We start from the raw sequence: 27,454 nt of genomic DNA on the forward strand, positions 1-27,454 counted from the left end.
ACTTCTTACTTTTATTCCTGGGCTTTGAGTTTTCTTAATTCGTCCTACTCTGTGGCTGCAGACCACCTGGCAACCATGTCTTTTGCTTCCCTACCTGTCTAACACTGTTGTTTGAATGTCAATTGAGTCATCCTGACACTGAGGGAAGGCCAAGGAGGAGGAAAGGAAGGCAGGTCTATAATCTTCTAATATAGCCTGTCCTTCCACAGCATCTCTGTTTAATAAAGGCGCTGATCTTTGTTCTCATTACTTTACAAGTAGTCTAGAGATGGGTTCCTACTTACCTTGCTGCCGGCTCTTTCTCCCACACTGCGTGGGTGTGCCTGATGGGTGTGCGAGTGTTTTGAGCCTGTGCGCATTCACAGTGCCAAAAAATCCCGGGGGGACACACACACACCCAAAAACAAGATGGCGACCAAATGCACAGTGCTAGAAACTGAGCTTCTGCACATGCTCAGAAGAAAAAATAAATCAAACAAATTTCAAATAGATAGATAGATAGATAGATAGATAGATAGATAGATAGATATAGATAGATGATAAATGATAGATAGATAGGTAGATAGATAGATGATAGATAGATAGATAGATAGATAGATAGATAGATAGATAGATAAATAAATAAGATGGCAGCGGCCATGTACCAGCACCAACCGAACTGGGTTAGTGACATCATCATGTCGCCACCAGTGGGTCGTTACCAGGTTGCCCAAACTGGTCTGAACCCTGAGGTAGTCCTGATTTAATAACTATTTATCTAGTGACTGATTAAAGTTATGGCAGTAGTGAATGGATAGTATTTATGCTGATCTCAGAAGTTATGTCCATTATAAAGGTCAGACAGCTACATGATTAAAATCTAGGCACTTGGTATCCTGCCAACACTTTCAGGGACCTCCCCACCTGCCTTTCTTCCTCATCTCTGTCAATTTTGCCATCCTTCAGCCAGACAGCAAAACCAGGAATGTTGTTTACAGGGAGGTCCTGAACAATTCATCTGAGGGATGAATTGAAAGTTTATGATATGCAAGCTTTTATAATTTTCAAGCTTTAAGTGTCAATTTATCAAGCCCCATCACATAGTTTCGTAGTAAAGCATGGGTATCAGCTAGTGTGTGTGTGTGGGTATAACATTAAGAAAACTATGCTGAACTATCATGTTTTGAAACAATTATGAAACAAATGTTCAAGAGAGAGACAGAGGGAGAGAGAGAGGGAGGGAGGGAGGGAGGGAGGAAGGAAGGGAGGGAGGAAGGAAGGAAGGAAGGAAGGAAGGAAGGAAAAGAGGAATCACTTACCTCATCTGCAATCATACACCTAAGAGAAAAATAAAACAAATTAGGGTAAAACCAAAATGAAGCATTATTTCAATTGCAAATTAATTATCAGGAAGCAGTTTCTTTCTAACATGGCTTAATGTAAGATTTTCCCAAGACTTAGCCTGTTACAAGCCATCTTTTTGCCTAAACTGGCTTTAGATTTGTGTCTCTTCAAATCCAAAATCATTCCTTAACTAAGCTACAAGTCAACTTTTATTTCAAAATGAACAGCATTTCTTTATAGCATACTGATTTCCATTGACAAATCCTGCTTGATCACATTTCAAAACTTAATTCATATTTCTGTATCATCTAGCATATTTTTAATATATGGAGCTGTTATGGCCATGCTTTAGATCTGAATTTTAATGACTATTTTGTGTAGGTTGGAATCCATTCACTCCGAGTTCTTGAAATGATAAAGCTGAAGGGATTATGCGTGTTACCATGAGAAATGTTGGACTAAGTATATTTTAACTAAGTAATTTTGAAATTACATAATGTTTGGGTGGAACAGCTTTTCTGATATGAAGATCAAACTGGATCTACGCTAAGTAACAATCAAACAAACTTTTTTTTTTAAATAACTGAAATACTTTATTAAATCAGAAGGAAAATCTTTTTTCTTGAAGAAATGCAATTTTAAAATGGCAGAGCCCTCAAATAAAAACATGATTATGAAATGGAACTTGGCGGAATGGAAAAGGCAAGGGATACAGATAAAAATGAAAGTGAAGGGATGGATGGGAGGCAAGTTAGAGAAGAAAACGGGAAGCTCCTGTTTGCAACTAGTCAAGGATAATGAAAGTCAGGGGCCAAAGAGAAAATTTGGAGGCTTTAATACAGAGGTACACTACTTGGGCAGGCATTCTAGCATATACAGTGGTACCTCAGGATACGAACTTAATTGGTTCCAGGAGGAGGTTCGTAAGGTGAAAAGTTCGTAAGACGAAACAATATTTCCCATAGGAATCAATGTAAAAGCAAATAATATGTGCAAATCCTTCAGGAAAATCCCAAACTTTAGAAGGAAGGCGAACAGAGGGCAGGGAGGAGCAGCTAAAGGGGACGGGTGGAAGAAGCAAGGCTAGGCTAAAGGGTGAGTGGGAAGGAAGAAAGGCAAGGGGGGCACCCCTCCCTTTTCTTTTTTCAAAAGACACTCTTTCAGTGCCTCTGCAAGCACGCTGTTCTCTGCAAAATCTTTCCCCCTCCAAGCCGCCCCTCCCTTTTCTTTCTTCAAGACACTCTTTCAGTGCCTGCAAGCACGCTGTTCTCCTACTTTTGTTAATGCAAAGTCTTTCCCCCTCCAAGCCGTCCCTCCCTTTTATTTCTTCAAAAGACACTCTTTCAGTGCCTGCAAGCACGCTGTTCTCCTACTTTTGTTAATGCAAAGTCTTTCCCCCTCCAAGCCGCCCCCCCCTTTTCTTTCTTCAAAAGACACTCTTTCAGTGCCTGCAAGCACGCTGATCTCCTACTTTTGTTAATGCAAAGTCTTTCCCCCTCCAAGCCGCCCCTCCCTTTTCTTTCTTCAAAAAAGGGGGAAAAAAGAAACCCCTTCATCCCAGCAGCAGCGGCTTGAGTTTGTAAGGTGAAAATAGTTCAGAAGAAGAGGCAAAAAAATCTTAAACACCGGGTTCGTATCTTGAAAAGTTCATTAGAAGAGGCGTTCGTAAGATGAGGTACCACTGTATCTGAAACAGGGACATGGGCAAAGACACATCTAAGTAAAATAGAATTTTTAAAAGGTTGTATTTCCAATGTCGGTGGTTGGTTAAAATTCCAGGGATGGACACTGAAGAAATTTCAGATGGTAAAGAGATTAGCTATAAGGCATATAGCAGGAAGGAAATGAAGTATAAGGAAAGAACCTAGCAATTTACTAGAGCAAGCTTTACATCACTGTTGTGTATTAATAAGATAGCTGATGTCAGTCTCTGCATTTCGTCTTGACCTGCTTGCCTCGGCTTCCATAGTAACGGGGGGGGGAGGAAAAAATGGGATTTTGGGAGGGGGGAAGTGCTCTGGAGGTTACCCTGTTTGAGGTTTCAAATATTGTTAAGGGAGGGTTATTCTTATAGAATAGAATAGAATTTTATTGGCGAATTGTGATTGGACACACAAGGAATTTGTCTTGCTGCATATGCTCTCAGCGTACATAAAATAAAATATACATTGGTCAAGAATCATGTGGTACGACACTTAATGATTGTCATAGGGGTCAAATAAGCAATGAAGAAGCAATATTAATAAAAATCTTAGGATATAAGCAACAAGTTATAGTCATACTGTCTCCGGTCGGTCACAGTCGGTGTTAGTGGGGGGTCAGAGGTCGACCTCTAGGTTTCTCCCTTGTGGGGTGCCTCAGGGGTTGGTCCTCTCCCCCGTTATTTAATATCTACATGAAACCGCTGGGTGAGGTCATCCAAGGGCATGGGGTGAGGTATCATCAATATGCGGATGATACCCAGTTGTACATCTCCACCCCATGTCCAGTCAACGAAGCAGTGGAAGTGATGTGCCAGTGCCTGGAGGCTGTTGGGGACTGGATGGGTGTCAACAAACTCAAACTCAATCCAGACAAGATGGAGTGGCTGTGGGTATTGCCTCCCAAGGACAATTCCATCTGTCCGTCCATTACCCTGGGGGGGGGACTATTGACCCCCTCAGAGAGGGTGCGCAACTTGGGCGTCCTCCTCGATCCACAGCTGACACTGGAACATCATCTTTCGGCTGTGGCGAGGAGGGCGTTTGCCCAGGTTCGCCTGGTGCACCAGTTGCGGCCCTATTTGGACAGGGAGTCATTGCTCACAGTCACTCATGCCCTTATCACCTCTAGGTTCGATTACTGCAACGCTCTCTACATGGGGCTACCTTTGAAAAGTGTTCGGAAACTCCAGATCGTGCAGAACGCAGCCGCGAGAGCCATCGTGGGGCTTCCCAGATTCGCCCACGTATCTACAACACTCCGTGGCCTGCATTGGCTGCCGATCAGTTTCCGGTCACAATTCAAAGTGTTGGTCATGACCTTTAAAGCCCTACATGGCATTGGACCAGAATACCTCTGGAACTGCCTGGGGATCTTTATATACACAACCTGCTCACCTTTTCCCTCAAAACCTGCTTTCCTTTTGTTGCATTCATTTCTTGTCTAGTAAAATTACTCTTTCTCATTCAAATGGAGTTGGAGTTTTACTTTTCTGGACTCTGGAGGGAAGCACACCTGACAGCTGATTTTTTTAAATTCTGCAATGTATTTTTATAGAAGCTCCTTATTTTAAATTCTTTATCTTTATTAACAATATAAACTGTCATCTGAAGCTTTATTAAAGAGTTTGGTCAGTGTCTCCTTTATTTAATGAAATAAAAGCAAACTACCTGCACCATCAGAAAGGTTACGTGGTACTGAAGCGAAAACAAAACAAAACCCAACCCCCAAAACAGATCTTCAGATTTTTCTTTTTTTTATGGAGATTCAAAAATAAATTCTGTCATATGTTTTGACTGCTATGAGCAGGACATCTTGTCTTCGAAGTTCAATTAGTCATTTCCTTTTAACTGATAGTTACCCAATTGAGAATAGATAATTTGCATACCATCTGTCCCAACTATCTGACAACTATATCAAGAACTCTAATTTCAGACTTGATGCATTTCATTTCAAGCTATAAACTCAGAACAAACAAATGTGCCAAAAGAGAACATTAATTAATATTCAGCATACTAGAATATATTAGAATGTTACTGCTGTCTACCATCCTGGATGAAAAGACTGAAAACAAAAGATGAATAGTTTGCTCCCAATCAAACCATTTAAAAACAGAATGGCTGGTTGGGTGTTTGAGCCTCCTGGTGAGAAGGTTTTTCCACAATAAATTTGGATAGGGTGTTACTGTCTCAGTCAGGCTACTGTGCAATCTGGGAGTCTTCTGGGACTTATGGCCCCTGAAAGAAGAAAGTGGCAGCCATGAACCGTAGCACCCTTTACCTACCTTGGGATGTGTGCTGATTACACCTGTTCCCAGATTGGTAGGTTGTTCAGTTACTCATATATTTTTGAGCACTGGAAGCTAAAACATATAAAGAACAGTTGCTGGAATTGGATATGTTTAGTTTAATGAAAAGAACCAGGGATGACATGATAGCAGTGTTCCACTATCTCAGTGGTTGCCACAAAGAAGGAAGAGTCAAGCTATTCTCCAAAGCACCTGAGGACAGGAAAGGGAAGCAATGAGTGGAAACTAAATAAGGAGAGAAGTAACTTAGAAATAAGAAGAAATATCCTGACAGAACAATTAATTAGTGGAACTGCTTGCCTCCAGAAGTTGTGAATGCTTTTTAAGAATAGAATGGATAACCATTGGTCTGAAATGATATAGGGCAGTGGTTTTCAATCTGGGGGTCAAGACCCTGTCTAAGACCATGGGAAAAGACAAATTTCCCATGGTGTTAGGATCTAAAGCTTCTATTCTGGTGCCTTGGATCATATTTTTACACTCCAACCAATCAGGCATTTACAGTGGAGGTGTCCCCCTGACCTTCCTGCCAATCAGCTTAAAGCTCTGTTGGGAGAATTGGCGCTAGACTTATGGTTGGGGGTCACCCCATTATGAGGAACTGCATTAAGGGGTCGCGGCATTAGAAAGGTTGAGAACCACTGAATAGGGTGTCCTGCCTAAACAGGAGGTTGAACTAGAAGACCTCCAAGGTCTTGTCCAACCTATTCTATTCCGTTCATTTATATTCTATTTCATTTTTTATTTATTTATTTATTACTTAGATTTGTATGCCGCCCCTCTCCGAAGACTCGGGGCGGCTCACAACATGTAAAAATTTATTAATTCTTATTCTATTCTATTCTTATTCTATTGTATTTATTCTAATTTCATTCCTATTCCACAATGCCCTCTCCATGGGGCTTCCCTTGAAGAACATTCAGGGGTTCAAATGGTGTAGAATGTGGCTGCTTGTGTAGTAGAGTGTCAGGTATTCTTCAATGTAACACCACTTCTTTGTGAGCTGCAGTGGTTGCCAGTGTGTTTCTGAGTGCAATTTAAGATGCTGGTTGTCATCTTTAACACCCTACATCAGGGGTAGGCAAAGTTGGCTCTTCTGTGACTTGTGGACTTCAACTCCCAGAATTCCTGAGCCAATCACGCTACCTCAGGGATTCTGGGAATTGAAGTCCACATGTCATAGAAGAGCCAACTTTGCCTACCCCTGCCCTACATGGCTTAGGTGCTGGGTTATCTAAGGAATTTTCTTCCTGTAGTTGTTTCTATCCATCCAATTTATGATTGGGCATATTGCAGGTCCCATCAGCCAAAGAATGTCTAGTAGCAAAAACCAGGAGATGCATCTTCTCTGCTGTATCTCCTGCCTTCTAGAATACGGTTCCACATAAAGAGCTGATAGATAAATTAGTGAAGATTGGACAATCCTTGGATAGTTCAATGGATTTGCAGCTGGCTGAAGCGTAGACATCAGAGCGTTATTGTTAATGGCGAGTATTCTGAGCAGGGACAGGTTACAAGCGGTGTGCCACAAGGGTCTGTTCTGGGTCCTATTCTTTTTAATATGTTTGTGAGTGACATAGGGAAAGGTTTGGTAGGGAAGGTTTGCCTATTTGCCGATGACTCTAAAGTGTGCAATAGGGTTGATATTCCTGGAGGCATCTGTTATATGGTAAATGATTTAGCTTTACTAGATAAATGGTCAAAGCAATGGAAACTGCAGTTTAATGTTTCCAAATGTAAAATAATGCACTTGGGAAAAAGGAATCCTAAATCTGAGTATTGTATTGGCAGTTCTGTGTAAGCAAAAACTTCAGAAGAAAAGGATTTAGGGGTAGTGATTTCTGACAGTCTCAAAATGGGTGAACAGTGCAGTCAGGCGGTAGGGAAATCAAGTAGGATGCTTGGCTGCATATCTAGAGGTATAACAAGCAGGAAGAGGGAGATTATGATCCCGCTATATAGAGTGCTGGTGGGACCACATTTGGAATACTGTGTTCAGTTCTGGAGACCTCACCTACAAAAAGATATTGACAAAATTGAACGTGTCCAAAGACGGGCTACAAGAATGGTGGAAGGTCTTAAGCATAAAACGTATCAGGAAAGACTTAATGAACTCCATCTGTATAGTCTGGAGGACAGAAGGAAAAGGGGGGACATAATTGAAACATTTAAATATGTTAAAGGGTTAAATAAGGTCCAGGAGGGAAGTGTTTTTAATAGGAAAGTGAACACAAGAACAAGGGGACACAATCTGAAGTTAGTTGGGGGAAAGATCAAAAGCAACATGAGAAAATATTATTTTACTGAAAGAGTAGTAGATCCTTGGAACAAACTTCCAGCAGACGTGGTAGATAAATCCACAGTAACTGAATTTAAACATGCCTGGGATAAACATATATCCATCCTAAGATAAAATACAGAAAATAGTATAAGGGCAGACTAGATGGACCATGAGGTCTTTTTCTGCCGTCAGACTTCTATTCTCTCTTCAGATATCAGGATTACTCACTGTTGACTTTTTGCAAGCTTGTGAGGATTTGGTTGAGTGCTCAGGCCTGTCCCCTTCTCCGCCAAAATGTTTTAAAAGTGAGTTAATACAGCCAAACTGTATAAACGGATTATTTTGTACGGTTTACATTTTTTAATGTGTTAGGATTTATACTGCCCAAAGTCACTTGTTAAGATGAAATAAAATTAATTAAATAAATAAAAGATCTAAATATGATACAAATTTTGCTTCAAGTTGATTCTACCAACAACCTTAAAAATACATTGATCTTAATCTAAATGTCCAATGATTCTTCTTCTTTTAGAGATCTAGTTATCATCATGGAAAGTAGTTGTTAGCGGTATACAATTCTTTCGAAAAGGTTCCTCAGAATACAAAGGAGTGCACATAAACCAGCTCTTTTCAAATTGTTAAAGCAGATTCCTGTTCTCTCTGTTCACATAGCTAATTTGAAGATTCTCTTGTGTTCCACAGTATCTCTTTTGAAGCATTTGCTCTGTCCTAGCAATTGTTTTCCATAAAATAATAAAGTATTAAGTTTTAATGAATCATAAGCCATCTACGGTAGGAGTGATATGAACCTCCATTCATTCATAAACCCATGACATGATGTTGGAACATTTATCAATCCTTGCAAAAGGATTTCATAAAAGAAGGGCAGGGTGCATATGTAATATAATTGCAATTTATTTTTAGAGGGATGGGGGAAGCTATTTAACAGAATAACAACACAGAGTTGGCAGGGACCTTGAAGGTTTTCTAGTCCAACCATCTCCTCAAGCAAGAACCCTATACCATTTTAGATAATTGGTTGTCCATTCTCTTTCTAAAAATCTAAAAAGTGTCGGAGCACCCACCATTTTTGGAGCCAAGTCATTCCGCTGATTAATTTTTCTATCAGAAAATTTCTCCTTAGTTCTAGGTTGGTCTCTCTTTGATTAGTTTCCCTCCATTGCTTCTTGTCCTGCCTTCACATGCTTTGGTTGACCCCCTCTTCCTTCCTGCATCCTCTCAAATATCTGTTATCTGTTATCACCTCACCACAAATCCTTCTTTTGGTTAAACTAGACAATTCCTGCAATCATTTTTCATGTGTTTTAGCATCCAGTAATCTTTATTGTCCTTCTCTTCTCTGCACTCTTTTTAGAGTCTCAACATCTTTTTTTTTATATTGTGACATTTAATATACAGTATTAATATTATTAGACTGCAATATTGACATGCACCATCGTCATTATTAAAATCCACATTTTGCTTTGCTCTTGGGATCTCAAGGTAGTAGACTTAGAATGCCTTCCTCCAATACTTCCTATAGCAACCATTCTATGGGATTGATCATTTTCAGAGAGTGTAACTGGCCCTTTGACTCTCGGAACTCTTTCTGACTTAAATCCCAAACCCCAGCTTTTAGCTCTACATATTTATCACTATACACACTCATTCTAATGAAAGTAGTTTCTGAGAAAGTACTTTACTTCCTCTGTTTCTCCATTCTTAAATGGTAGGCCTGAGGGGGGGTGGAATTAGAGGAGGCTCATATGGAAGTCACATACCAAAGAAAGGTATATTATATACTTAAAATAATATTTCATTTTCCAAAAAAAGTAAAGATATTACTGTATTGTCAGGTGGAATATAAATATCACGAAATCATGTACAAATGTAAAAGACAAACAGTTGTATTCTGCTTTATAGTTCTTATTATCTTTATAAATTTCAGTGAGCAAACATCTCAAATAGTTTTTGCACTGAGAACAGTTATTAACTCTCCCTTAGTCCAGACCCCTGTTCTGATGCCATTCATTCATTCATTCATTCATTCATTCATTCATTCATTCATTCATTGAATTTGTATGCTGCCCCTCTCCGCAGACTCGGGGCGGCTAACAACAGTGATAAAAAACAGCATGTAACAATCCAATACTAAACAACTAAAAAAAACCTTATTATAAAACCAAACATACATATAAACATACAATGCGTAAATTGTAAGGCCTAGGGGGAAAGAATATCTCAGTTCCCCCATGCCTGACGGCAGAGGTGGGTTTTAAGAAGCTTACGAAAGGCAAGGAGGGTGGGGGCAATTCTAATCTCTGGAGGGAGTTGGTTCCAATGGGCCGGGGCCGCCACAGAGAAGGCTCTTCCCCCGGGTCCCGCCAAACGACATTGTTTAGTTGACGGAGAAGACCCACTCTGTGGGACCTAAATGGTCGCTGGGATTCGTGCAGCCATTCAGATACAGTATGTTAGGACTGCAATTCCTAATTTTGTCAGCAAATCAAAACAGTTGGTCCAGAAACTAGAAGTGGTAATCCTTATATACTTACAAGTTCTCAAGCTTTTATGTTAAGGACATAACCTGTCTAAAGACACTAAATGACCAAAGGATTCTCATATTTTTTGTTGAATATACAAAGCTTAGTTTCTTTGTGAATTGTAAAAAAAAAAGAGCCATCTTTGGTAATTTATCATATTTATTGCTACCAAATCATTAAAAATAAATGGAGATACTCATTTGCTGGAACTCTGCTCAATTATGGAGACACAGATGTGAACAAAACATTTCTCAAATTCAAGCCCATTATTCTAGCTTTTGGACTACTCACACTCACTTTAATAGTTTATTTGGAAAGGATAATTAAAGCAAAGACATGGTCCCTAAGCTTATGAAAGCCAACTTGCAACGTAGGACAAGAAAACACACAGCTGCTATCTTGCAAAATAAGAAATTACGTTGCCCAAACCACATGCATGTGAAAAGGATTATTCAGGGCTTGTGTTTCATGAAAGCTGAACTGCCATCAACTGTGTTTCATAATAAAGTTATACCAAATTAAGAAGGGACAGACACGCTCTTGTTTTAAGAAACGGATGATCCAGCCTTTAGAGAATTATACATATAAGGATGGGCCATCTAAAGTGGGCGAGAATTATAAGCTGTCATTTTTAAAAATGGAATTTTCTTTTATTTAGCATGATAATTAATTGAAAACATTTATACGCCAGCTTCCCATGCTTTCTGTTGTGAGGTCCCAACAACTGAGGACAGCTCAAGAGAGACACTGAATGCAAACACAAAGGAAAGAAAAACGCAGCAAAGGCAAATTTGATTTAATATCAATAGATCCCCTTCACCTGTTAATTAACAGTGCTTACACATTCTAACTACAGAACATTCTGTAACAGAGGAAGAGTTCTGTTTCCCTTCAATTTGGAGCTCCACATTTTCCTAGGATTTTCGCCCACTCATGTGAATCAGTTTTATATAACACTCCAGCATATAATTTGCATCCCACATACAAGGCAGCACTTTAGCATTAACATCTTTCTCATACTGGAGTTATTTAAAGAATGTGAACCTGGTACATTTTAAAATGTTCAAGCAGCCATTTCATTTATCTGTCACCAATCACACGATGCAGTCCTAATTCTGAAACAAAATGACCTGCCTTGCAACAGTATCTTGCCAAAAATAGAGCCTGAAACGACACAAATATAGAATGTTCAAAATGAATTTGGCGCTAATGAGAACTATCAGTCTGACAGCAATACGGGGTACTTTTCTATTTTTACTATTGGTAATACTTGCAATCCATCTAATAACCAAAACCTTCTGGAGGGCTGACAAAGTTTCTTAAAATATTAAACATACCAAAAGGCATTAAAAAGTTCAGAAAATAAAAAAAGCAAGAAAACATAATTAAAAATTCATAGCAAAGACATCAGCCTCATAAAATTCCTTATTCCAATTACAGCACCTACTTACAATAAAATGTACAAAATTATAGAAAGGCTAGAGAGAAGACAAAAGCCTTTGCTTTGTATCAAAATATATTTTGGGATGAGCAAAAGGTATGCTTTCCTGAAGAAAGAGTTACAAAAACTAGGCCTTACAGTAAAAAAAAAGTGTTCCTTATATTTATTTGCTTCACTTCATTGGAGGCACTTGGTGAGTCTCTGAAAACTAATTTAAAAAACCCTCAACTGGTTGCATAAGAGACAGTATTCCTTAACATATTCTGGCGTGGTTCCCAAAGTGGGTGGTACTGGGCCCTGGGAGGTGGTGGGATGATTTAGGAGGGCGCTAAGAGGCAAAGTCCTGTCCCTGTGCCCCTGCTGCCCATGTACACCCAATTCCCTGCTCACCGCTTTTTCCGCCATATGGTGCTTCCAGTCCACCCTCCCCTGGCCTATATAAATTGTTCCTTTGCCAAAAAGGCATTTGCTTTGCTGACACCCTAGTCAATGCCTGCTCTCTCTACCTCGTCCAGTCTCTGCTATGCAGCTTATTGTTGTGAGCCGCCCCGAATCTACGGAGAGGGGCAGCATACAAATCTAATAAATAATAATAATAATGTCTGCCTGAAGCATTGCACCTCTGATCTGCCTGCCAGGTAAACCTGCAAACTTGTTGGCCTACCCCCCACCGTCCAAGTCTGCCTTTCCTACTCCATTCCCCCTGGCCCTGCCATGCTTGGTGGCCTTCCACATGGCCTTCCCGGTGATTCCCCATACTTGCTTTCCTTCTGAGGTCGGCGTCTAGCCCAGCCTGGCCAATGGGTAAGCAGGTGGCCCTTGGAAATGCAGACACTGAGAGGGGCTGCTGCAGATGTGCCCACCCCGTTTCTGCAAAGGCAGAACTCCCCTCTTTGCAGGGCGACCCAAAGGAGGAAGAGGCCGCCTTCCACCCATGACGGCTCCATGGCACTTGTGGCTCCAAAGCAGTCCACTGGCTTCTCAACCGGCCACCTACCTGCTCTCTTTGTGGATCAGTCCAGCCAACCGCTGGCACCACTCTGGGAGCTCAGACTGTGGCGCCGGATTGGAAGTTAGTGGGCTGCTTCAGAGCCCTATGTCCTGCAGAGCTGGCACGGGAGGCACGGGTGAAAGGCGGTCTTTTCTACAGCATCCTCCTCCCCTCTTTTGATAGTCCTGCAGGGTTCTGCCTTTGCCGAAACGGGGCAGGAGGTTTTACGGAGGATTGGGGGGGGGGGGATGCACTGCCCTCCAGGATGGAGAGCAGGCCAAAAGAAGGCACAATAGGCTGCACCGGCCCCACTCAAGCACACTATTTCTAGTCCATCCGCTCCACAGGATAAGACAACTGGCTGCACCTCCCCACCCAGCCTTCCTCGCTGGGCACTGCTGCACTGGCGGCTCTTCCCGGCCCAGCTCTGCCAATTTCTGTGAATTTCCTAGGAGATGGCTGGAGCGAGGGATGGGCGGAAATGCATGGGCCCAGCCGGTGCTTGGCTTACCTTCCGGACAAGGCTCGGAGATCACCTGGAACACTCATCTGCCGTCTTTCCACTTTCTGCCTGCCCCACCAAGGCCCCTGCCAGCTAAGAGACCACACTCCTGGACGGCACATGACAGGGGACATGACATTGCCGGAGTGTGGTTGCTGCCATCGCTTCCCTTCTCGCCTTCGGCTCCGGGACCTTTGCAGGCCGGGAAGCATCGAGGCACGCACCTATGGAGCTCCGCCAGCCTCAAGGCTGCCAGTCTCTGTGCTGGTAGGAGCCTTGACAGGGCAGGCAGAAAATGGAGAGCCAGCAGATGGGTGTGCCGGGTGGTCTCCTAGCTTCACGAAGAAGGTAAGCGGAGGACCGGCCAGAGCACTTTCTTGAAAGAAAGAAAGATGTTAGAAAAAAGACAGACAGACAGACAGGTAGGCAGGAAGGATAGTAAGAAAGACAGAAAGAAAGAAAGATGGTAGGAAGGAAAACAGAAAGACAAAAAGATGGTAGGTAGATAGGTAGGAAGGAAGAAAGGAAGGAAGACAGAAAAAGAAAAGAGGGAAGGGGAAGGAAGGAAGGAAGGAAGGCTTATGACAATTGAGCCCAAAATTTTGGTTGTTAAACAAGAGTGTTGTTAAGTGAGTTTCACCACATTTTATAAGTTGGCAATGCCACCTGGTCACCTGACCACCAAGCCACGCCCACCTGAAGAGAGTCGGGGTGGGGGACAGTGAGGATGGGTTTGTAGCACCAAGGAGGTGGTAAACTGAAAAAGTTTGGAAACCACTCCTCTAGACAAGGAGTAGGCAAAATTGGCTCTTCTATGACATGTGGACTTCAACTCCCAGAATTCTTGAGCTAGCATGATTGGCTCAGGAATTCTGGGAGTTGAAGTCCACAAGTCAGAGAAGAGCCAACTTTACCTACCCCTGCTGTAGACCAATGGTATCAAAATAAGGGCCCATGGGCCGCATCAAGACCGGGGGGGGGGGGGGGGGGGGGGCTAGTGCAGGGTGCCAACTTGGAAACAGCACAGGTCCGGCATGCAGTGCCTCTGCCAGCAAAAACAGAACTGGAGGGGACGTGTGACCCCATTCCTCCTGGAGCCCTCTACCAGCAAAAATGTAGCTCCCACAGCCCCATTTTCACTGACAGAGGGCTAGAGGCTATTGTGGCCAAAAACAGGGCATGGGGGCCCCCTGCACAGCCCCCAAGCTCCATTTTCACTGGCAGAAGGCTGGAGGCCATCACAGCTGAAAATGTCCCGGGTCACACCAATCATAGCCACGTCCAGTCCTCAGCCCTCTGAGGTCAAACACAACCCTGATACAGCCCTCAATAAAATCAAGTTTGACACCCCTGCTCTAGGCCAGGGTCTCCAACCTTGGTAACTTTAACACTTGTAGACTTCACATCCCAGAATTCTGGGAATTGAAATCTGCAAGTCCTAAAGTTGTCTAGGTTGCAGACTCCTGCTCTAGACCATTGATTCATGTCTTTACAAATCAACAATGACTCCCCCCATCCAAATTCACCATTGAATTCAACAAACGGACACCTTAGCTTAGCTGATAAATAATAATAATAATAATAATAATAATAATAATAATAATAATAATTTATTACATTTGTATGCTGCCCCTCTCCGAAGACTCGGGGCGGCAAGCAAAATAACAACATGGTGCCCTTGGTACAAAATGACCTTGATTGTTTTCCTGCAGAAATTTCATTACCCAACTAGCTATTTATTCATTGGATTTGTATGCCGCCCCTCTCCGCAGACTCAGGGCAGCTAACAACAATGATAAAAATAGCATGTAGAAATCCAATTAATAAAGCAACTAAAAACCCTTATAATAAAACCAAACATACACACAAACATACCATGCATAACTTGTAATGGCCTAGGGGGAAGGAATATCTTAACTCCCCCATGCCTGGCGGCATAAATGAATCTTGAGTAGTTTATGAAAGACAGGGAGGGTGGGGGCAGTTCTAATCTCCGGGGGGAGTTGGTTCCAGAGGGCCAGGGTCACCACAGAGAAGGCTCTTCCCCTGAGGCCTGCCAAATGACATTGTTTAGTCGACGGAACCCGGAGAAGGCCAACTCTGTGGGACCTTATCGGTCGCTGAGATTTGTGTGGTAGCAGGCGGTTCCGGAGGTAATCTGGTCCAATGCCATGTAGAGGTCATGACCAACACTTTGAATTGTGACCGGAAACTGATCGGCAGCCAATGCAAGACACGGAGTGTTGAAGAAACGTGGGCGAATCCTGGAAGCCCCACGATGGCTCTCACAGCTGCGTTCTGCACGATCTGAAGTTTCCGAACAATTTTCAAAGGTAGCCCCATGTAGAGAGCGTTGCAGTAATCAAACCTCGAGGTGATGAGCGCATGAGCGACTGTGAGCAATGACTCCCTGTCCAAATAGGGCTGCAACTGGTGTACCAGGCGAACCTGGGCAAACGCCCCCCTTGCCACAGCCGAAAGATGATGTTCCAATGTCAGCTGTGGATCGAGGAGGACGCCCAAGTTGTGAACCCTCTCTGAGGGGGTCAGTAGTTCCCCCCCCCCAGGGTAATGGATGGACAGATGGAATTGTCCTTGGGAGGCAAGACCCACAGCCACTCCGTCTTGTCTGGGTTGAGTTTGAGATTGTTGACACCCATCCAAGCCCTAACAGCCTCCAGGCACTGGCACATCACTTCCACTGCTTCATTGACTGGACATGGGGTGGAGATGTATAACTGGGTAACAACCTCAATGCTAAAAAGGAATGGAGTTTGCTTTCAGTTTATACACTATATAAACATCTTTATAAACATCTCTATCTGCTTACATACTGCATAAGAGCTTGCCATGTCAGAGTTGGTGAGGGTGTTCCTTTTCTCCTTTGTAATTTCTTTGATAGGCTATTGCTTGATTGTCTGAGATAGTAGTTCCCTGATTAGGATATTGTTTACTGCTCGTTTGTCTGTTGTTAATCCTAAAGTTGATTCCTACTTATTTGTGTGATGATTGCAGGGAAGGTGGTAGTCTGGCCTTTTGTTTCCTTTTAAGCTTTTTTATTGTCTCTTTTAAATGATGTGTAAATGTTTATCTCTATGTGCTTGTTGATGGATGATCTGTCTGAGTACCAAGCTTCCAGGAATTCCCTAGTTTTTGTATTTAGCTTGGTCTAGGATGATCAAAGCTGCCCAGTCGAAACTATGACTAATTCTGTCCATGTATTGTCAAGTTATGGAATGTACATGTCTTCTGACTACTAATTAGTATGCATAGATGTGCTCTGCTAAACTACTGCCTGTTTGTTCTAGATCCCTAGTTCCCAACGTGGGGCCTGATTTTTAATAGGGGCAATTGGAACCATGTTTAAACCAAGTTAATGGCCTTTTAGACTTCCTCCACATGAGTAGGAGTTCACTTTTTGAATAGTAGGAATTCTATGTCGGGAGTGGGGGATCAGGATTTTAGAGATGCTCAGGTTGGGCATAGGCAAAAAAAGGTTGGGAACCACTGTTCTAGGCAATGGTTGTTGCAGTCCTTATACAGTATGATGTATCTGATGCTTGTTTTTTTCTTCAGTGGCTAATGGATTTTTTTTCCCCAACTTAAGATACTTTGCAGTTTTCTCATTGGTTTGTGTACTACTGTGATGGCATGCGGTGATAAGAGCCTGTTGGTGTTTCTGAAATGTGTTTGATGTAGGGAAATATTATCTTTTTCATAGCTTGTGTCAGTTGTGCTGTAGTGGGTTGAATGGTCAGATTATTTATTGATAGAGCTGAATTTGAAAAACTTGTAAATCAAATTCATAACTTTTGTGGGAACAAATTTCACTGACTAATTATCAGTGGAATATAATTCAGAAACTGAACAAGTTAAAAAGGCTGCGAATAAATGGGTACAACATTTAAACAGAATGAATGATATGCAACAATGGGAATATTAACAGCAATAGCACTCAGATTTATATACTGCTTTACAGTGCTTTGTTACAGCCCTTTCTGTTGTACATACTCCTGATCAGTTGGAGGATGATGAAGATATTGAGGACTCGGATTCAGATAGTGTTTATGAATTAGTGGGGGGGGGGCAGGGTTACAGATAGTAGAACAGGTCGGAGGCCAGGCACAGGATTGGGCTATGAGTTCAGGATCTAGCGAGAGAGAACCAGACGCTCGCTGGGTTAACCCTAAATCCAGAAGGGCCCAAAAACGTAGAGAACAGAGGTCTGGAAGAAGATATTAAGGAGAGGAATGGGTTAAATACTGTAGTGATGTATTTGGCACGTCAGGGGGTCAGTGGAGAAGAAGGGTGGAGTTTCAATGTTGCAGAAGGGAAAATGGATGTGTTTTTTGCCACGCTAAAGTAAGTAAAAGTATTCTGTGTTGTTAACAGTCAGTTCTGCTGTTTTTCAAAGTTATGCTGTTAGGAAAATAAATCTTGTTAAGTGGAGCAGGAGAAGGAATGTGAGGAATGCAGCTAAGCGAGATAACGGATCGAGTGCCTGTATGGAATGTGTTTGAATTACAGGAGAGCAGAGAAATAAATGGAGTTTCTTTATTCATGAAATGATGCATTTAATAAGAGTTATTTGTAATTGCTAAATTTCTACCAGAAACCAGAACACTCTCTAGCGGTTTAGAGACAGCATATTGCTCCCAATAATTTGGATCCTCATTTTTACCTCAGAAAGAGGTAATCAATCTTGAGCCTGGTGATACTTGAAATGCCAAATGGCAGGCAGCCAGCAGAAGTAGCCTGCAGTACTGCACTCTAACCGCTGCTCTACCATGGCTCATTGTATTAATGGAAATATCAAATATTAAATTTAGTGTGACTATCAGACAAGATATTTTACCATTGGATTATTACTCTAATACTGGCTGCTACAATAGATGGGCAGTTTTCTAAATATTACTGAAAATGCAATAATCAGTTTAGATTAATTTTCCCCTGATGGAAATATTACTATGCTCAACAATTCAAAAATATTTTTTATGACAGAATTGAACAAATTTTAAAGATTGAATTTTCTTTCCAATCAGATGTTATTCTGTTATTTCTTACATTTCCATATAAATGTGCTAACAGCTAACAACTGCCAGGACACTTTATGCTTTTTACTGAAAATCACTTATAAGCTGCTCTTTAGACCAGCGTTTCCCAACCGGTGTGCCACGGCACACTAGTGTGCCGCGAGACACGGCCAGGTGTGCCGCGAAGCTCCAGCTGGGCGGGGCGCTGCCGGTGCCGACCTGGAGCTCCCGCTCGCAGCTGTCCCCCGGCTCCTGCTCGATGCCGCGGTTTTCGGCGCTCTCCTGCTGGGCCCCAAAGAAAAAAGGCAGGAAGAAGGAGAGCTTCATTCTTCGTGCCTTTTTCTCGCTCTCCTTCTTTGGGGTCCAGCAGGAGAGCGCCAGAAACCGCGGCATCAGGCAGGAGACGAGGGACAGCTGCGAGTGGGAGCCCCAGATCGGAGGCACCGGCAGCGCCCCGCCCAGCTGGAGCTTCTCTGGCGTCGGCGGCAAGTGTCCTTTGGGGCCCGGCGGGAGGGCACTGGCGGTGGGAGTGGGGGGGGGGTGGCTGCAGCGGCCGCAGGCAGTCACGGGGAGATGGCGGCGAGAGGGAACTCTCTCTCTCTCTCTCTCAGCTGACTGCAAGCGGGAGCCCTAATGGTGGCGGTTGGACGTGCTGCTGGACGCCGTACATGCTAGCGCTGCGGGCCTGGCATATACGGCGTCCAGCAGCACGTCCAGCTGCCGCCGTCAGGGCTCCCGCTTGCAGTCAGCTGAGAGAGAGAGAGAGAAAGAAAGAGAGACATATAAGAGAGGCAGAGAGAGAGGGAGAGAAAGACAGACATAGCAAGAGAGGCAGAGAAAGAGAGACAGAGCGAGAAAGAGAGACAGCAAGAGAGGCAGAGAAAGAGAGAGAGAGAGAAAGAGAGACATAGCAAGAGAGGCAGAGAGAAAAAAGAAAGAGAGACATAGCAAGAGAAAAAGAGACTTAGCAAGAGAGGCAGAGAGAGAGAGAAAGAAAGAAAGAAAGAAAGAAAGAGAGACATAGTAAGAGAGACAGAGAGAGAGAAAGAGAGATAGCAAGAGAGGCAAAGAGAAAGAAAGAGACATATAGCAAGAGACAGTGAAAGAGAGAGAGAGAGCAAGAAAGAGAGAAAAAAGCAAGAAAGAGATAGCAAGAGAGACACAGAGAGAGAGAGAGAGAGAGAGCAAGGGAGAGAGAAAGACATAGAGGAAGGGAAGGAGGGAGAGAGAGAAAGAGAGCAAAAAAGAGAGGAAGAAAGAAAGAGGGATGGAGAGAGAGAAAGAAGGAAAGGAAGGAAAAGAGAGAAAGAGGGAGAAATTGAGCGAAAGGGAGAAAGAGAGAGGTTTTTTTGTCCAAACTTTTCTTTAGCCCGCCCCCCCCCCGCCCCCCTTTCAATGTTCCCCAGGATTTTGAAAATATGAATAATGTGCCGTGGATCAAAAAAGGTTGGGAAACACTGCTTTAGACAAATACCATCTTAAAACGCTAGAGTATGTGTCAATATAAAACTAACTTTGCATTTGAAAAACAATTCTGAAACATAATTTAATTAATCTTAGAAACTATTCATAGTTCACAGTTCTATCTATAGCCATATGTTATATCCCCAAATTGGGTTTCTTTTACTGGTTTAATACTTAAAAGATTTTGTTTAATTTACGAAATAAGGATTGAATTTTTTTTACCCAGAAATCTTCATTAATTTTTCACTTTGATCAATGATTCACATTATACTGGCATTTGTTGATAATTATTGCAGATTAAAAAGTAACTTTAAATAGTTGAATCAAAGTTACCTTAAAAAGGAGCCCTAATCTAGCATTACTTTGCATTTTTATTCAGTTTTATACCATCTGCACACCTCTTTTTTTTTCTTAGTTTTTTTTAATCTTGATTGTATTCTAAGTATCTACAATACAATAAAGGCAACTATATAGAGAGCCAGTTTGAACTAGTCGTTAAGGCTCCTGGCCACAAAGTGGGAGATCATGATATCAAATCCCATCTTATCCATAAGACCTTGGGCCAGTCATTATCTCTCAGTCTAACCCACCACCTAGGGTTGTTGTTATGAAGAAAATAGGTTTGTTGGATACAATTGGCATCTTAGATTATTTGTAAAACAAAAAGTAAAAATAAAATGAAATGAAATGAAAAAACAAAGTATAAATAAAAATTAAAAATAAACTACATGCCAAGTTTAATCAGACCACTATTTACAGACAAATGATTTGGAATCCAAACTCAAAAAGCACAATTAAGTTTAGGTTCAGCTTCTACAATTTGACAAACATTTTGTACAAAATTTCCATTCAACATAATAGGCCAGAGGTTGCATTTTAGAAGCAACTTCATCATCACACAATTTTAAGATAATTTTACCTGCCATTTCTTTCTAGTGCAAATATAATTCCTTTCTTCTGAAAAGGAAGCAGTTTTTCCTTTAGCCTCGCAGGTAGATACGAAAATTCTTCATCAGCATCAGAATTTGAACAAGACATTCCAACTCTAGGACTGTCCTGGATAGCAGTTGCCATCTTTATTCTAGCAAAAGTAAAAAGGGGGTTTTATTTTAAAAAATCAGCATTATTCTTCATTACTTTTTAGCAATACTGAAAACAACATAGACCCTGTGATGGCGAATCTTTTTACCCTTGGGTGCCAAAAACGCAAGCATACGCACTATTGCACACATACACACATGTGACCATACCTATAAATCAATGACCCCCGCATGGCCCACCCTCCCACGCATACGTGCATGACCCCCCATGCTTCCCTGCCCCGTGCGCATGTTCGCACGACTCCCCTGCTTGGCCATTTCCCGACTTCTAATGGGCTCAGTAGGCTGTTTTTCACCCTCGGAGGACAAAAATGGCCTTCCACCACCCCCAGAGGCCGGAAACACCAACCCAGAGCCTCCTTGCAAGTCAAGAATCAATTGGCCAGCGCGTACATGCGTGCTGGAGCTGAGCTAGGGTAAGGGTTAACGTGCCAGCCGATATGGCTCCACATGCCACCTGTGACATAGGTTCAGCATCACAAACATAGGCAATTGTATTATACACAGATCACAACAATCAAGCAAGGAATCTGGAAACAAAATGGCGGGACAAGAAGCAACGGGTGGAAACTAATAAAGGAGAGAAACAATCTAGAAGTAAGGAAAAAAATTCTGACAATTAAAACCATCCACGTTATTACTTCCATACAGATATTCTGGGTGCTCCAGCAATGGAGGTTTTTAAGAAGATCTGAAATGATATAGGGCACTGATGGCGAACCTTTTTTGGCTCAGGTGCCAAAAGGGTGTGTGTAAGCACAATGGCATGTGCGTGTCTGTCCACACCCATAATGCAATGGCCTCCTACCATGTATGCACACAACCCTCGCACTCCACCCTCCTGCACATGTGCACAGACCTCATTGAAGACTTCTGGTAGGCCCGTTGGGCTATGTTTCGCCATCCCCAGGGTTCAGGTTTTCCTGAAGCCTGGGGAGAGCGAAAACCACTGAAAAGAAGGCTGAAAATCAGCTGATGAGCCCACATATGCATGCTGCAGCTGACACAGGGCAACGCCTTGCATGCCCTCAAATATGGCTCCATGTGCCACCTGTGGCACCCATGCCATAGGTTTGTCATCATTGGTATACGGCAGTGATGGTGAACCTATGGCACGGGTGCCACAGATGGCTCATGCAGCCATATCTGTTGGCACACATGCTATTGCCCTAGCTCAGCTCCAACATGCATGTGTGTGCCAGCCAGCTGATTTTTGGCTCACACAGAGGCTGTGGGAGGGCATTTTTGGCTTCCAGGGAGCCTCCAGGGGGATAGGGAGGGCATTTTTACCCTCTAAGGAAGCCTTTGGAGCCTGGGGAAGATGAAACACGAGCCTACTGGGCCAACCATAAGTTGGAAAACAGATTGTTTCTGGCCTCCAATGGGCCTCCTGTGGGTGGGAGAAGTTGTTTTCACCCTTCCCAGGCATTGAATTATGGGTGTAGGCACTCACGCGTGCATGATAGCATGCACGCATGCTCTTTCGGCATCCGAAGAAAAAAAGGTTCGCAATCACTGGTATAGGGTTTCGTGCATGAGCAGGGGTTTGGAAGACCTCCAAGATGCCTTCCCACTCTGTTCTTCTTAAATTAGTTACACAGGAATGTATGTCTGTTTGCAGGTTCCTAAATATATATACATATATACATATATACCTATACATATACATATATATGTGTAGATTGTTCTGAGTTCGGGTTTTGCCCCATGTAATATTTACAGCAGCACGAAGCTTAAAACTTCAGCCTGATGATGGTGAATGTGATTTCACCGAAACGTCGCATAGACACTCAAAATATTACACGGGGCAAAACCCGAACTCAGAACAATCTACATACATATACCCGTGAAAATCTACGAAAACAAATATATATACACACAAACACACAAAATAAAATAAAATATCTTTCAAATGATATTGTAACCAGTAGGGGCAGTGTATTTATTCAACAGTAAATTCACTGTTGATGAGAAAACAGTAATAGAAAAGCTCACGTTGAACATCATAAAAAGTAATGTAGCTTGTAATTGTAAAAGATGAAAAGATAATACTAGCAATTAATTACAATCCATTAACAAACATGACATGACTGATATAAGCAAAAGAGCAGGTTCTCAAACTCCATGAAGTTTATAATCTGTAAAGATAAATAACACACGGGGATGAAATATATTTTACGATCATTTTTACCCAGGTTGTTAAGAGAATCACAGGGTTAAGTGACTCATGTAGTTGTTAAGTGACTGGCTTCCCCAATTATCTTTGATTGTTGGAGTCCATCTGAAAAGGTCGCAAATCGTAATCACAAGACACTGCAGTAGGAAGTGTGAGCCAGTTGCCAAGTGCCCAAATTGCGATTACCTGATTGTGGGTCTGAAAGAGCAGTCATAACTTCAAGGACGGATTGTAAGTCACATTTTTCAAGGCTGTTGTAACTTTAAACTGTTGTTAAATGAATAGTTGTAACTTGAGGACTACCTGTATTGCCCCCCCCCCATTAACGAGTTGTGATATTAGCCCTTAAAAATTCCCTCAACTCATTGAATCAGGTTGCTAATGGTCTGCATGACGTAGTAGCAAGTGGTTATCTTAATTACTTCTTGCAATTCAAATTGGAATCTGCTAGTCCTCAAGACTGAATCCTCAAAAACACCATTTTCCCAGTATAGTTGGGAGTAAGCCGCATTAAACAAGGTTCTTGGGAATAAAGCCAAAATATTCTTACATGAATCTGTTGATGTTTTTTTTTAATATGAATAAAGTCTTGTAAATCAAACATGCCAATGCATCATAAACTCAAGATACATTGTATATTAAGCCAATACAATAATTTACATTTAGGTTTAATAAGAAAAAAATGTTCTATATATTTATTTTCTCAAATTTCTATTTTGTTTTTCTCCAAATGTCTGCAAATTATACTTGTCTAATTACTCTTGATTTAATTTTTTCTGATGTTCATAACTTTCAGTGGCCTCTTGAAATTTCCAGGGACGCCATTGTATTGCCAGCTGTGTTCTGTGGAATAGAGTCCAACATTTGCTCTAAATGTTCTAGAGAGTTATAAATCAAATATGTTCTCATTACTGCTGTACCAAAATTTTCTTCTACTGATTTTCGACCTTTCTCATTCAAGCTGAATAAAGAGTCTATGCTAAAAAAAAAGGGGGGGGAGCAAGAGAAGAGAATCCAGAATGTTGGCGACCATAGAGTCGTGATGGCAAACCTATGGCACGCGTGCCAGAGGGGGCACGCCATCACCCCAGGTCAGATCTCCATGGTGTTTCTGGCGTCCCGCAAGCTGAATGTGTCCCATGCAGGCCACGCCCACTCCATGTCCGCAAACAAACGAGAAAAATGGCACAAAACATCACGTGACGGCAATGTGAGGAGGCGAATTTGACACCTGTGCCATATACAGTAGTACCTCTAGATACGAGCTGGTCTACATGCGAGTATTTCAAGATACGAGCCACGAGGGGAGAGACACTTCTGTTCTAGTTCCAAGCTCAAATTCAGGATACAAGCCGAGCGTCCACTAGGTGGCGCAAGAATCCTTGCTTTTGGTTATCTCGGAGTGGAAAAACAACTTGTTCCAGATACGAGTTGCCTCGAGATACAAGCTCCCTTATGGAACGAATTATGCTCGTATCTAGGGGTACTACTGTACAATTAAAACTATACACGTGGTAGTTATTTTCTGGGGTGCAGAGTTGAAACATCTAGTCAAGTCCTATTGTATTACACTGATGTTTCCGCAAATATAAACAACCCTGTGAGATGGATTGGACTGATAGAGAATGGCACACCAAACTCACTCAGCCAGTTTTCATGGCTAAGGAAGGAGTAGATACTCCTGGTTTCTCTACCAGAATATTTTATTCATTACTGGTAGACACTGAAAGGCTACCAAAATTTTTACTACCACACTGTGGGTATGACTTATGCAGGATGCCCTGCATTTTCTTTCAACGTCTTTCAGTGCAAGTTGGATACTCAGGGGTGGAGCTCCATTTTCGCTACCCCAATATGTCCCCGTCCCCCTGTCTAGGCAGCAGCCCACCCCTGCTGGTAGACCTCACTTCACAACCTTTCCATTATGAAGGCACTGAAAACAGTGACTTATGATCAGTCCTCACGTTCGTGACCTTTGCAGCATTCTTGTGATCACATGAGTCAGTTGCTTGGCAACTTTGGCACACTTAGGACAGCTGCAGCATCCCAGTCACATGGTCACCATTTTGCAACTTTCTCAGCCAACTTACATCAACCAGGTTATTAACTTTGAAACTGCAGTGATTCACTTAAGAACTGTGGCAAGAAAGGTAACAAAAATAACCACTTATCAACAGTTTTGCTTAGCAATGAAAATATTGGGCTAAATTGTGGTCACAAGTCAGGGACTATTTCAGGGGTGAATTGCCATTACTGCTACTACCAGTGCGCTGTGCGCGCAGTTTCGGTTATCTTGTATGCACATGCTATGCACATGTGTCCCTTGTGTTCTTGCTTCTGCACATGCGCAGGAAGCAAAAAATACAAAAAATCAAAGAGAAAAGATGGCCATAGTACTGCCACCGGAGCGGTCATGCACAAATTGCACAATCTGGCAGCCGCTACCAGTGCGCGGTCTAGCAACCCATTACTAAGCTACTTACTTGCAAAAGTGAGCAGTAGTTCACCTGTGTCTCAACCTCTACTCAGTTCACAATGGCCTTGTCAAGAAAGTCAGATTAATTTTAGGCCGTTTGAGAATTATATACTGTATATCTATAATAGATCTATCTTGGTCTCCCTTAATTTTCAAATTCAGCAAAAACATGTATATATGTGTGTGTGTGTGTGTGTGTGTGTGTCACATGTTTTTGCTGAATTTGAAAATTAAGGGAGACCAAGATAGATCTATTATAGATATATATAATTCTCTGTATATATATACAGTATATATGTGTAGCACATGTTTCTGCTGAATTTTTAAAATGTGATACATACAGAATATAGTTTGTTGGCCAGGAATAAATTAACTGCCTTGAAATGGCCCTGGGCTGGGCCTAGAGCAGTGGTTCTCAACCTTTGTAATGCCATGACCCCTTGGTGGTGACCCCCAACCATAACTCCAGCGCCAATTCTCTCCACAGATCTTTAAGCTGATTGGCAGGAAGGTCAGAGGGATACCCCCACTGTAAACACCTGATTGGTCAGATTACAAACATATATTCCAAGGTGCCAGAATAGAAGCTTTAGTTCCTAACACTATGAAAAATTTGTCTTTTCCCATAGTCTTTAGGTGACCCCTGTGAAACGGTCTATCGACCCCCAAAGGGGTCCCGACCCCCAGGTTGAGAACCATTGGCCTAGAGGCAAAAAGGAGCTGTGAAGTTCCTTCAATATACCAGAGTGATCCAACAGTTAAATGGTACTGTTTGAAATATATATATATATATATATATATATATATATATATATATATATATATATGTTTTTCTTATGTCGGATCACCCTGGTATATTTAAACATTTAAACAGCTGAAAACATTTAACACACATATATATATATATATATATATATATATATATATATATATATATATATATATATCCTAGTCTCCCTTAATTTTCAAATTCAGCAAAAAAACATGTGATATATATATATATATATATACTAAACATATATATACTGTATATTCAAACAGTACCATTTAACTATATTTCAGTCATACCTTTTCCATTCCTTTTGACCTAGTAACAACTCAATAATTAAAATGGATATAGATTCCTCCAACTCCCTTTAACCATTATAGACTAAACCTGCAGCAGCATCATAGAGGTCTAGTGAGATTATTTGTCTTTAATTGACTAAACATACCTCATATTTTAGAGGGTGGGATTTTTTAAAAATAAGGGGGCCATCCAAGAAATCAAACCTACAATCCTACAACCCTAACACTAACCCATTTTAAACACACAGTGCCCAAATAAAGCTTACCATAAAAGTTAAGCCAGAGGCTGAACTTTAACAAAACATGCTTAACTACAAAGTTACCCAACCCGTTTTTAGCGTAGCTTTGCACTAAATTCAATGAGTGTCAGTCCTAGCTATAGCACAGCGGCCAAGAAAAAGCCAAGCAATCTTTTAATAAACTTGTTTTTCCAAAGCAGCAATTGCAGCAGCTAGTGCCAGGCAATGAAGAGAGAAACCACATTGCCAAATTCATTTTTAAGGGACAGCAATGCAGTCCAAGGCCCAAAGGCAGATTTGCTATTCCGCTGTGTGCACAAAAACCCAGGTAAAGAATGCCTCACCGAACCTCATTCGCCCAAAACAGCAACAAGCTTCTTTTTTTCCGGCCGCTAACCAGAATGACCTTTTTGTTGCTTTTTTCGCGCTTAAACACGGCGGAAGTGATCTCACCCAGGGGGCAAGACAAACCCGACTGCTTCACAAACCCTTCCCGCCAGGACTATAAATCCAAGCGGCGTGGGTTGGCTCCGCTTCCTGGTTTTGCTTCGTGCTGCCACTCGGGCCCCAAGCGATGAAGGCGGTCTTCATCGGGGATTGAAATCCCAGCTCAGTGTTTCCCAACCTTGGCAGCTTGAAGATATCAGGACTTCAACTCCCAGAATTCCCCAGCCAGCATTCGCTGGCTGGGGAATTCTGGGAGTTGAAGTCCAAATATCTTCAAGTTGCCAAGGTTGGGAAACACTGTCCCAGCTTTTGCTCATAAGAAAGCAATTCTGCTTGCAAATGCGTGCAGGTTGAAGGAGGG

At 42.1% G+C, this 27,454-nt stretch overlaps 1 protein-coding gene across 2 annotated transcripts in view; it reads right to left on the reverse strand.

The window, feature by feature from the left end:
• The window catches only part of ZRANB3 (zinc finger RANBP2-type containing 3), an 81,632-nt gene extending 54,417 nt beyond the window's left edge, over positions 1–27,215 (reverse strand). Inside the window, exons 1-3 of one of the 2 annotated variants that reach the window (XM_070731273.1) lie at positions 26,996–27,215; positions 20,507–20,668; positions 1,299–1,317 (exon numbers count right to left, since the gene is read on the reverse strand). In XM_070731273.1, coding sequence (XP_070587374.1) covers positions 1,299–1,317; positions 20,507–20,668; positions 26,996–27,000 — 186 coding nt within the window. In that variant the 5' untranslated portion in view covers positions 27,001–27,215. Of the gene's footprint in view, positions 1–1,298; positions 1,318–20,506; positions 20,669–26,990 lie in introns of both variants that reach the window. The other variant, XM_070731281.1, reaches the window with a different exon arrangement.
• Between the last annotated feature and the right edge of the window lie 239 nt (positions 27,216–27,454).

The sequence above is a fragment of the Erythrolamprus reginae genome, chromosome 1 (assembly GCF_031021105.1).
Source record: "Erythrolamprus reginae isolate rEryReg1 chromosome 1, rEryReg1.hap1, whole genome shotgun sequence".
In the NCBI taxonomy this organism is placed as follows: domain Eukaryota; kingdom Metazoa; phylum Chordata; class Lepidosauria; order Squamata; family Dipsadidae; genus Erythrolamprus; species Erythrolamprus reginae.